Below are 12889 nucleotides of genomic sequence, written 5' to 3' on the forward strand. Positions count from 1 at the left end.
ACACGAATTTCTCAGGGGAGTAATTGCAAACTGTTGTTTGTAGCAATTAATACTCAGTTTTCCATGCTATCCTCTCCTATTTGGAAGTGCCCACAACTTGAAATCAGTCCAGGAAGCATGGGAGTTCTTGAAATGAAAAAATAGATTCTGTGGGGCTTAAACAAGTGGGCTATAAGATATGTCTTGTTTTAATTATTTTTATTGTAGTATCTATATACACACCAAATGTTTTAAAATAAATACATAAATCAAGTATATAAAATACAAAAAGGAAATTTTGACATTTAATCATGTCATTAATTTTTTTCCCAGAATTAGCATTAGAAGGTCTTAGAACCACAGTGCTGGAAATAGGGTTAATCAGATAATACAAATATAGAAGAAAATACATTTTAATGAATAAATAAGTCAATTTGTTTCTTTGCTCCTTTTTTTATTTGTTTTTCACAGGTATTTGGCTGACTACCTCTGTGTTGAAAATAAAATGCAATTTTTTTTCCCAAAATTTTGGGATTTGACAAGTATCAAAAAAAAATCTGTAAATCTCAGAAAGCCATTTATTATTAGAGTATAATTAGGGACAATTAGCTTTTGCAGAAGAGAATTGTTTGGTCTGGCAGAATAGATTAAAGAATGATGACAAAATCATTAGCAGTTCTGTTTCAAATTAATTTATTTATGGCTAATGATTTTCCCAGCTCTAAACATGACCTCATCTATCATTGTTAATCTGTATTGCAGCAGAACCTTGAGAGTTTATGTAAAATCAGTGCCTCATCTCTGAATACTGTAGTAGGAGTTCCATGCCCTGGAGTTCCCAGCTGCCTACAAATGAAATAATAAAACTGTGAGGGAGAAAAAGCCTCTCAGATTGGCTTAAGGTGACAGAGAGCTCCTTTGAGGTGGTGCTAGAGTAGGTGTGGGGCTCTGAGACCAGAGGTACTCTAGAAACCATAGTGGAGATGCACTAAATTCAGGGGATGACCTGACTATCCTGGGAATGTTTAGCACAGGACTGGCTGTGGCTGTGTTTCAAGAGGGTCTTGGTTTATTCTGTGGGCTTGTAGATGCAGGGCAGTAAAAAACCTGCTTTCTTGGCAGTTGTACTACACTCCCTTTAAGTATCTTCTGATTTTTTTTTCACATTTGAAAATTGGTGTTCCCCCATTGAACAATTTGCACTATGTGCACACCTGACTTGTTTACTCACACTCTTGCCATGGACTTTTAAGTTACTGTCTGGGGATTTTGATTTCATTCCACACTGGTTCCAAGTCTAATTTCTGTATTAATTGCTAGCTCCTTTCTTGTCTTCCATGTTGCTGCAAGGCCTTCTTGCACATAAAGTCTAAAGGACTTGTCCCCATTAATACAATTCTCTCAAACAGGAGCTTGATTTAAAAAAGCAGAAATGCTTGTCAAGGCTGGGAGAAATGCCTTCTTGCCTTTAATGTTGCTACAAAATGTGTGGATCTTCTTGACTTTTGCATGCCAAATTTTATTAGATATTTTTCTGTATTTCTGTTTTAAATTTCAGAAAACTTTGAACCTTTTAACCTCACTTAGGGGACTTGCAGAGCACCCAATTCATATGCTTCAATTTTGTGCTTAAGATGATCTTTCATGTCTTCTGCATCACATTCTTTGCTCTGTCACTTAGTTTTAAATGTATTCCAGAATTCCAGTTTTGGAGCAAAAAATTATTTGAAGAGTTTAAACTTTGTACCTTTAAGGGTTTTTTTTCATGTCTCAAACTGAGAAACCTGTGACCAGTCCTAGCATTACGTACAGTTCTTGAATATAACTTTTAAGATCTGTGGTCTTCCAGGCAGCATCGCTGTGAATTGTTAAATGGTAGGAGTTAATGTTTTCCTTCAGGTAATGAAAAGAACATATTTTACCAATGGTTTCGTAAAGATATTTTGCTGCTTCTCTTCTTTATTTTAACATTAGGAATGCTTGCAAGTAACTAAGGTGTAAGTAGAGCAGACTCAAAGCTGTCTAAAGTTCTTATTGCTCTGGGGAGGTGTTTTGCCCTTCAAAAATGGGTGAATATTTGTATGTAATTTTTTCATTTTTTCTTTCTCTCTTTATTTATTTTTTTCTTTTTAAAGGTGTTCTGGGGTCAAGAGCATTTAAACTGTTTAGTTCTTCTCCAGGAGCTTCTGTGGCAATACCTGACCAAAAAGGGCAGTGTAGAGACATTGATACCTGAACATAAATACCCCACTTGTTTTTCTGCGGAAAGGAATCAGGCCTCAAAAACTGAGCATACCTCAGATGATCTGAGAACAGGCCTGTTTCAGTATATACAGGATGCAGGTAAGAAGGATATAATTTTGGCTGTCTTTTTTTCTTTCTTTTTTTTTCTTTCTTTTTTTCTCAATTATGAAGTAAAAACAGTAGTAACCTATTAGACATTACTTGCCTCTTACAATGAATAACTTTATATTTTTTGGAAAAGTAGTTGAAAAGACATCTGCTAGAATTAAAAAAAAAAAATACTTTAAAATAGTTTTTTGATTTTTTTCCATTAAGCTATAATGTTTTAGAAGTCAGGGAAATCGCTTTTTTATTTTCTCTCCTTTTGATCCCGAGGGATTTCTTTTTAATCACTTTGGTTTCATAAACCAGCATGTTTCTTTCTTGAAATTGTATAACAGATTATAGCTTTCTTTCATTTGACAGAAGCACAAAAGCTGCCCAGTGCCTATGAAGTTGTGTTTTACAATGAAACTGAGGATAGTCCAGGAATGATGCTATGGAGATATCCAGAACCCAGAGTGCTCACGCTTGTAAGAATTAACCCTGTTCCTTTTAATACCACTGAAGACCCAGATATTAGCACTGCTGACCTTGGAGATGTTCTTCAGGTGGGTAATGAGTTTTCTACTTTCAGTAAGAAATTAAAATGTTACTGCTGTAAAGTGAAATTTTTCAAACTCAGATTTATTAAAAGCAAGCACAAAGCAAATGTCAGGAGTTCTATAAAACCAATATGAGGTACACTGCACAGCTTGAGCATATCTTTAGTTTCAAAACTGCTTGTGTAAACCTTTTACCCACTTACCTCTGAAGTTTTTATGTTGCATAATAAGCTATAGCCAAGTTTATCAGTTTTCGTTTGTGAGCATACAGATCCATCAGTCTTTACTTAAAGACTTCATTTGGTTTGAAACTGAAACATGTGATGAAAGATTTGGTCTGAAATTTCCAAGATCTAGTGGAATCATTGAAGTAAAATCTCCAATCTGCCCATTCTCTTCTGTTTCTGTGATGGCAGAAGGCTGTACTGCTCCTTCTTCCACAGGGCAGAGGGAAAGCATCTGTTTTCTCTCATTTTACCTTGAGAGGGTTGAAGTGAACGGTGCAGTTTGACTGTGTGAGATCATGGAGCATCTCTTTGAAGGAAGGCTGAGTGCTGCAGTCTCTGTGCCCCCAAAATAGACCATACCTCAAAATTACACTGATCCTTAATATGCTGGAATTTTTACTTTCTCATGTATGCAAATGGGTCATTACATTTTCTCCTGTCTAGTGTAATTCTTTTTACCTTCACTTATTCCTTGCATACATATTTTGATTTTAGCTCAATTTTAATTCTGGTCATCTCCATTTCCCTTTTGTATTACAAATTGGACCTGTCATTATTTTTTTTAGTTTCAATCTGTTTGTCAATCAGAATAGTTTTGTGAGTCAAGGGAAATAAATATTTCCCAGTTCTTCCTATTTGTTCAAAATGGTTGAATTATATTTCATTATTGCTGTGATGGTAAAAATTGCTTTTAAAATTGAATTATTCACCAATATGCTTTGAGTTATGAATAAGTAGGATAATCTTCCTCAGATAAATGGTATAATGTTATTACCATGCACATACTGTTGGTGAGATCATGTAAGTGTCCTGCCAATTTCTTTGCCCTCTAGACAGCCACATGTCAGCTCCTTTCAGTTACATGAAAATTAAAATTAAATGGAAAAAAATCAGCTCCACTTGGCATGAGGTTTGAATCAAAGATCAAAATTGTGTTATTGTAGGCTGTCTTGATGACCCTATTAGGTTGCTATGAAAGCCAGCATTTTGCCTTCTTTCAGGCTGGTATTTTTGGAGCACAGCACACCAAGGTTTTGGTTTAATTAGATTACACTCCCATTATAAATAACAGACATCATGAACGTTATGTATGTGCTTGTGGAACAGTATTCCCCTGTCCAAGGGGAATATCACTTCTTCTTCAAGTGGGCAAACACAGCTGGACTTTCAGTAGCACACAAGTTCTGCTTTGTGCTTCCATGCAACAGGCTAGAGAAGAGGTCCAATTCACTGTGATCGCCTCAGAGAGTCAGAAGCACTCAGCTACCAGTGATCAGGTTCTGTCAGCTTCTGCTGGTGTTTATGTAATTCTTCAGATTTCTACCACAAAAGAAAATACAAAGATATCAGCCAAATTAGAGGACATCTAGTCAAAAATTCTGCTTTGGACACATGATGTGCAGAAATGCCTACAGGAAGATCCACGCTTTGGTTGTAGGCCATTAATTATGGCAGTAATCGTTGCATGGCTCAAGATGGTGATTTATCACATTTTCCAACATCTGATGAACAGCCATTTAAAACATGGACAGTGTGCATTTTTTTATTGCTCTAACAGAGGTATGTGGGTGGAATAAATAATACAGAGTCAATTTTTAATTTCTTTAGGTAAGTTGCACTTACCAAATACTCATATCAAACTTCAAATACTAATTTAAGTTAATCATGAGGTCTTTCATCAGCTGCACTTTTTCCTTGTATGAATACGTGCTAATTAATATAGTGCAGTTTTAGTGCATATGAAAATTCATTTAATACAAAGAGAAAAAAGGTAAAACAATGTTTATCTTATTCAGTTCTTGAAATGAAACATTAGAAAAACATCTGCAAGCCAAAGACTTACGCTTTTTTGAAAAAAAGGATCTAAATTTAAAGACAATAATGATACCAAGCTATGTATTAAAATATACTTGATGAACTTTCCCAGGATTGTGTATATGTTCAAATGCAAGGAGGACCCATAATGTCCCCAGCTGTGTTACCAGTCTCCCTTAGTCCTCTACTTCACAAAGATTCAGTCAAAGGTGCCCTTCTGTAGTTTGTCTTGAATTCAAAGTTTTCCAGTTGTAAGTTCTTTCTTTCTGAGGAAGTTGCTATGACATTTAATCTAGCTTTCTGTCTTTGTTAAACTTTCAGCATAACATTTTAATCATGGGTGGCTTTTAGAACTCTGTTCTTATAGTTATTATTCAAATTCCTGGAACTTGCAAAAGCTTCACCATAAAGAGAATTTTTCTAAATATTGAAGGTACATGTTATCTGGTACAGCCAAAGGATAGAGACCAGTTTCACATTATAAGAGCTGATATGAACTATATTGTTTCTGTTGAGCCTTACCTTGCTGCTATTTCTAAATTGCCCCAAGAGCTGTTTTCTCATGCTTTACCTTGTGTTGTTGCAAAGGTAAGCAGTTTCACTGGTCAGGTTTCTAATACTTTGTTTTTACAGTCCAAACATTGTTGCTTTTATTTGTGGAGGGAACAGGAATAACTGATATCTCTGCCATGGCATACCATGTGGCATTTCTTTAGCAATTTGAAATAGAATTTGGATCTAATTGTTTGAAGGAAGTGAGAATCTAGATCAAATTACAAGAAATTGCATCAGGATTGTATTTCTTTGTGGAAGTTGAAAGTATCTGAGGTAAGTCCAAACTTGGAAAATTTTCACAAAAGTTATTCAAAAGGTAAAAAGCAAGATGAAGTAGCAATTCCATTATTTTTAAATACTGAAGATTTATATATTGTTAAGTCATAAAAAAGGATGCTGTCTGAGACTTTTTCCATTGTAACAGATGATAATTCAAGTAGACTGCTGGTAAGAGGAAGTTTTATGGTTAAAGATACATGGAAGAACAACTTCAAAAGCCTATTTTATTCTGTGCTTGAAGAAAGACATGTATGTCTTTTGTTTATGTACACAAAACCAGAAAGAAAAAAACTACAGATCTTGCTCCAGAAATTTAGTTACTGCTACATTTAGGTCACTCTCATGTGCAGATAATTTCTCTTATAAAAACTGTGCAGGTGTTTATAAATTTGTCTCAGCTAGTATTCACATGTGAAGACTTAAGGCATGCCACAGTTTCCCAGTTTAACATTAAACTAGGTTCTGTAAGGCAACCAGCTCATCATTACGGGGCGAAGGTCTTCTGTTTGCTCTGTGATGGTCTTGTGGTGTGGCAGCTAAAGTTGGAATATGTTGGCAGTGATGTTTCTCATTCCTATAAAATCTGACTATGAAATGTCTTTCACCAAGAACTTTAAAGCAGAGTAATTGCCTTCAAGCAGATTTTGGTTCAGAATGTATGTCAAAACCTCTCCTGCAGAAATACCAGAATTGTAGAAGACACATGAGCATCTTTAGGAATGAGAATGGGCTGGACAGTCTTAATTTCAGAGTAAGGGCTTCATAGTGTCTCCCTTCATCTCCTGAACAATGAGGACATTGGCTTGATCAGGCTACTAGGACAGTTGAAAGAGAATTTGTAGAAATTTCCTCCATCCTGATTGTTCTGGTTGCCTGAAAGAGCAATTTCTGATTCCAGACCATGGTTGCAGATAATTCCACTGTCCCAGAACATAAAGAGTAATTGAAGAATATATTCTAATTCATAACAAAGGGCTGTATTTCTGAAGTGTGATGCCAAATTCAATTGTACTTGTACAGTTCCCTCAATCTGTCAGGTCATATCTGAGAAAGGACAAGTCATCCTCGTTTCTGTGATATTTTTAAAATTCAGAAACAGGAAAGCAGGAAAAAAAAAGTGAGGGAAAAAATCCGTTACTGATTCAGTTGTGACTTTCACAGTGTGCAGATACAATATGAAGCTACATTTAGATATTTAACCTCAAAGAAAGTTCTATTGAATATTTGTGCTGTGGAGCTTAGAACTGTACTTGCACTGTGTATCAAATTTCCCCAGTCTTCTTGTGTCTTTCTGCAGTCTTAAGAATCCCAGATTTATGTTTATCTTTGCCTATGATGTTGTTATACTTTTCTGATGTAATCTGGGTTATATTTTTATATCATTTATCTTTACCAAGAGCAAGGTGGACAGGTTTAGGTTGGCAGGGGAGAGAGCAAAGATTGGGAGGGGCTCACCAAGGTAGGAAAACAGTTCATATGTCATCAGGGAAATATTCTGCTTTTCTGTGCAGGCAGGTGAACAGGACACACAAATTATCTCCTGTACAGCTGGAGACCTGTTTTATCTAGTAAACCTTTTACAGAGAGTCTCATTTATTGTCATTCCATTGCAGAGTTATCTTTCCAATGAGGGACGTTGCTGGCACTGCCTCATATCTCAGACAAATGCTATGTATTGTCACGAGTATTTACTGAAGTGGCATGGATTTAAAAGCAGAAGAAAAACAGATTTATCTAATCAAAGTAATCATACAATGTTTAGTGTTCCAAATTCTGAGTTTTCTGATTTAAGATGCATCACTAACACAGACTTAAAATTCTTTCTCCTGGATTGTCATCCAGTGGGAGATGCAAGCTGTTAAACAAAAGAAAGATAAACTACAGCATTTGCTCATTTCTCCATATGAAGTTAAAATAAAATATCTGCTGAACTATAACCCTGACAGGTTTTTGTATTTGAGGATGTTTCCCTTGTGTACCTGCCAGGATTCCTATTGCATGCAAGTGTAGTCAGGATTGTAACAGCTGATGAAAAGATGAATGTGTGCTGAGGTCTCCTTTTCTGGCCTTTATTCTTTATAAAGTGTCCTAAGATACAGAGCACAGTTTAGGAAAGTGGTGATTAAATTAACGAAATATCAAGGTCTACTGAAGAATATTTTAGGGCAGAGTATAGTTCTGAGGTTGCAAGGGCTTAACTGGGATTTAATAAGGAAAGACTACATAAATAAAACTGCTGTGGTAAAATTCACACGGAGCATTTCCAAAGGTGGTGAAATTTCTTTTAGGAGAACATAAAATATTTCCAACTTCAAAAGGCAGGGATTCAAAAAATTGTCTGTTGCATTGCCTTACATGCATGTGCTATTTAAAGAAAAGCATTTGCAAACTTGCTAGTCTGGAATCTGATTTTTTCAACACTGTCAGCCAATAAACAGTAATTTTCTAACACCTTGTGGCTCTTTAAACAGTGGCTTAAGGAAGCATGGGCTTAAGAATGACTGACATTAGACCTACTGTAAGTCATTATTCCAGGAAGGATTTGACATGACAGTCAACAGGAAAAGAATTATGATCAATGTCAAAGACATTAATTTTTCCTTTTAACAGAGAATACCTCATTTTTGGCTGACTCTGCTTCCTCTTTACTTTTCATTCCCTGTTGGGGCTACAATATTCAGCTGGGCATTTGAGAGTCTGGGAAAAGTTCTTTCTGGGAAACCACAAATTTTTGATTTATTTCTTATATTCCCAAAGCAACAACTATTTTGGAAATCCAGATGATTTGTGTGTGACAGGTAGTGATTTAAATTCATGGTGTTACTAGATAATAAGCTGTAAAGTTCAATCATGCTTCTTGATAAACCTGTTGGTTTGCAGGTTATTGAATCTACTGCCATGCAGTTCAGTATTGTCTTCAAATAATGAAACGTTTTAGATGGATGGAGAAATAATTTGTCTGGCTGTTGTGAATTGCTCAGAAGGCAAGTTTGGTGTTTTGTCTGCTTTTTAAAGCAGACAAATTTCTTGTTAATTCTACCTTTGGGTGTTATTCAAAATTACTGTCATAGTCATACTACTACTATATAAAGATTTTATAGCGTTTTTATTATTTCTCCACTTTGTGAAGAGTTGCAACAAGCTTGGAAAGAAACAATTATTATTGAAGATACCTGATCATAAACTGGAAGCATAACAAATGCCACTTACTCTAATGTAGGGAACCTCTGTCTCCACAATAGATGCAGTGTTTCTGTTTGTGCATGAGTGCAAAAATGGGTGCAGGTCATAATGTAAACAGCTCGTCTGTGTAACAGCCTGTAGGTTTGCTTGTAGCTTGAGCCACTTACACTTCAGATGATCTGCAGGCAAGCAAATTATCCAATCTGAGTTTTGCACACGTTTTCCAAAGCTAAGACTCTGGCTATTAATTATAAGTATTGTCTTCATTTTCTTGCAAGGAAGGAAATAGGGACTAAAGAAGTTGGAGTCTTAAACAGATGTTGAAACACAGCCTGTTCTCTTAGGGAATTCCAGCTTTAAATGTTATTTGTGAACTTCCTTGCCTGAGAGTAGGATTATCTCAGACTTTACTATTTTGTTACTGGTTTGTGTGTGTATAATCTTAATTATTTTGCTGTGTGATCTTAGTGTTCCCTGCATCAAGATGAGACTATATCGTTTGTCCTGGAGTTTCTGTGCAGTCTGCAGGGAGTTAAGCGTAACTTGTTGGGAATGTTAATGGAAGTTGTGCATAATTTGCCTGTGCATCACAGTGAAATTTACCCTTAGGGGTTACTGAGCCAGCAAAAATTCTACCGGGTGCCAGAGGACTGACGAAACCATCAGATTATCTTAATGACAGATTTACACTCTCCTCGTGTTCCGGACTCTTCAGATTTTGTGACTCTGATTTATGAAACTTTGCAAACCCTAGTCCTTCCGGCTGTACATTGACTTTGTGGTACTTCTTATAGGAGTCAGGCTTTACTGTGGTGAGAATATGAGGTCAAAATAGCTCATATACTGAAAATTACAAGGTACTTTATGTATTAATAGGCTGCTAACCTCAATGGTCAGAGGAGACTACATCATAGTGCTCTTATTATTAATAAATACTGAAGCCTAGAAAATTAAAAACCTTAAATGAAATGTGGAAGATAGTTCCTGTATCAGAAAGAGACAATAAAGAGTGTTGCATGTTGCAAGTAGGTGAGTCGCTAATGTAAGATCTCCAATCTGTGTACTTACATTTCTTAAAACTTGAAACAATACACTAAGATCTAATAAATTAACGAAATACCATTACTTTTGCTATGCAAAAGGCAAGAAATCTCAGTTACAGCCCAGTGCTATTCTGCGCTTTCTTTAAAAAAGCTGTTAGTGTGTTTAGAGTAATTTTTCCATAATGAAAAAAGCCAGTATCTGTGACAGATTACATTACTCCACACACCTGCATTTGCTCTGAACCTGCTAGCCTGATAAATTGATAAGTTGGTCATATGTTGTTTTTAAAAGGCAAAGAACATAGTTCCTAATAAAAGAATGCTACATATTTCTTCTAAAAGGTTAAAAAGCATTTCTCAGGGCTCTTAAATTACCATATTCTGATACCAGGGGAAAATAAAACCTGGGCTTAGAGTCGTGTTTGTACTTAGAGGGCTTTCCGGACAGGAAGGCAATCTTGATGCAATTCAGTAAGCCACAATACCAGTGGGGCATTACAGGTGAAAAAATTGCAGCTGTACCCCTCACCACAATGTATTACAACTGTACAGTGGAATATTTCCTGTAGAGAAATAGGGCTTGGTTAACTTTGTTTCCCAAGAGTAGATCACATTAAAATGTTATAAAATCATGATTTCCTGCATTTGAATACTTGTGGTTTCTCAACTGGTTCCAATATTACAAAAGGTTTTTTATAGCTTCTATTAGTTGAAGATGTATAGAAGCTTTTTTCCAAAGTCAGCTAAAAGGAAGTTGTCTACTTTTAAAGAACAACTTTTCTCAGAAGATAAGAGTTTTCTTTCACATATCTTTATTACAACTCTATTTGATATTTATTTTATAAACTGCAGGAGAGATGTAAATTTTAATAAAATGAAATAAACATACTAATAGGACTATTAGTATATATGTTAAATGGAGTTGAAAGAGCCATGGTCTATATTATTACTCAGATAGCCAAATAGTAGTTCTTTTCATTAGTCAGCCAAATACCTCACTATAGATAAAGGAAAAAATTAATTAAGCAGATACTGCATATTAAATTTTAGAGTGAGTATTTGTAATTTAAATGTCCTAGCTTTAGAACCAAATTTATTTTAAAAAAATTCAAAGAGAAGTAGAACAATTCTGTGAAGAAATTATATGAGACAATTTTTGAAAACATCTCCAGTTAGGGTGTCTGATTATTCCAGAGTGTTGAAAATTGAGAGTGTACCACAGTGGAATAAATTTTACTGCCTGAAATATACACATATGTAACACTTCAAACTGCTGTCAAAGTACAGAAAACTGTAATGAAAATACAAAGGGGACTGAGGTGGTTGGGGCAACAAATACTTTGTACAACTTAATGATTTTAATCCTAATACTACTGCTGATCCTGAAACTACGTACACGAGGCTGTATTTTTAGCTCACTGTAAGCCATCTTTTTTTTTTTTTGGGTGGTTTGGTTGTTTGGTTTTTTCCTTCATGAAATGGGGATATTGGTGGTCTGAAGCTGGGCCAGGAGAGTCTGTTTTCTACATAGATATGATATTATCTTAGCTCTGAGGAAGGTTAAAAAATATTACCTAACAGGTAAATGGTTTGTAGCATGATTTCACACTATCGATCACACAAGATACACAGGAATGTGGATTTTGAAGAATCCTACATTTGCCCAAAATGTAGGTGTTCCACTGGTCAGATTGAATTGTGCATGTTTTGTGAACAGGCATATTACAAAGTTCTATTCTATTTAATATTCTTTTTCTTTTGGGCATTTTCTACATATTATATTTTTCTGCAGAGTTCTTTTGCTGGTTTTATATAAATAATACTTCAAAATCAAATTTAAAAGTAATGTTCCTGGTAGTTACTGCCAAGACTTTTTTCCGTATAAAAATCTGGATAAAACTTTATTTCCTGCTACTGCAACTTCTGTTCACCTAATGAGAGAATTGTATTTTTAAGACAGTTGGCCCTAAACCAGTAAAATATTGTAATAAAAGAATAGCTTTATTACAGAGCAATCAGTTTATTCATGCTCAGGAAGCTGAAGTCAAAATCTCAGTATGGGTTGGTGTCTGACTCAGAGTGCTAGTTTATGTTGTGTTCCGCCTCATTCACTGAGGTGGCCCCGCTTGGAGAAGATAAAACACACACGCGCTTCCTGTCTTCTGTGTGCGCTTTTTTGTACAGTGGTTGTTTCTGGACCAAGAATAGCTTCATTTCCAAGAGGAAGCACCCACGATCTGAGGGACTGAGATTCTAGAAATGAATATATCTTCTGTAAAAGCTTCTTTTCTAGCAAATACATCAATCAAAAGGAAGCATCACTGAAAGAAACATTAGGCACATCCTGTAACCCAGCTGTTAATATCTATCTTTCTTTCTCGCAGAACTGGACAAGATGTATTTTGCAGCCTTAGAAATCTGCATGTATATAGTTTTAAAGTTCATTTTTTATACTGAGTTTTAAGATCATATGCTTCAGTATTTAAGTATTAAGGTATAATACTTTTATACAGCCTTCATTCAACAACCTTAAAGAAGTAGGCTGATGCCTGTAGCTTTTTCCTACAGAAAAAATAGATGCTAATGAAAAATATGAGATTAGTTAAGAAATGGAGATATTTTAATTATTTCTCTCCTAGTTGGAAATTATGGCCATGTCTGTTAGCATTCTGACAAAATGTAGATTGAATAATTGGTATGATCATTTGTGGTAAGGTGGCAGATTGTGGAAGTCCACTGATGTTGCCTCTCTACTCAGCTGTAGAAGTGTACCTGTAGACAGATGAGTGGTGTGCTCCCAGCACTTTTCAAGTCCAAATTAGCCAAGTAGTCTGAAGCTAGGAGGATAACATCAGTTCACAGGGAAATATAGAAGCATGTTGTGATCTTGAAATTCTTTAAAAAGCACTTATGGGTCAAC

The 12889-nt window shown here is 35.5% G+C and overlaps 1 protein-coding gene across 4 annotated transcripts in view; it reads left to right on the forward strand.

Annotated features, from left to right (window-relative positions):
* Positions 1 to 12889, forward strand: part of VPS13B (vacuolar protein sorting 13 homolog B) — a 429143-nt gene that overhangs the window by 347110 nt on the left and 69144 nt on the right. For all 4 annotated transcript variants that reach the window (XM_058833661.1, XM_058833660.1, XM_058833663.1 and 1 more), the window contains exons 38-39: positions 2115 to 2322; positions 2689 to 2873. In XM_058833661.1, the coding sequence (XP_058689644.1) occupies positions 2115 to 2322; positions 2689 to 2873 (393 nt within the window). The remainder of the gene's footprint in view (positions 1 to 2114; positions 2323 to 2688; positions 2874 to 12889) is intronic.

Source organism: Poecile atricapillus, chromosome 2 (genome assembly GCF_030490865.1).
Source record: "Poecile atricapillus isolate bPoeAtr1 chromosome 2, bPoeAtr1.hap1, whole genome shotgun sequence".
NCBI classification, from domain to species: domain Eukaryota; kingdom Metazoa; phylum Chordata; class Aves; order Passeriformes; family Paridae; genus Poecile; species Poecile atricapillus.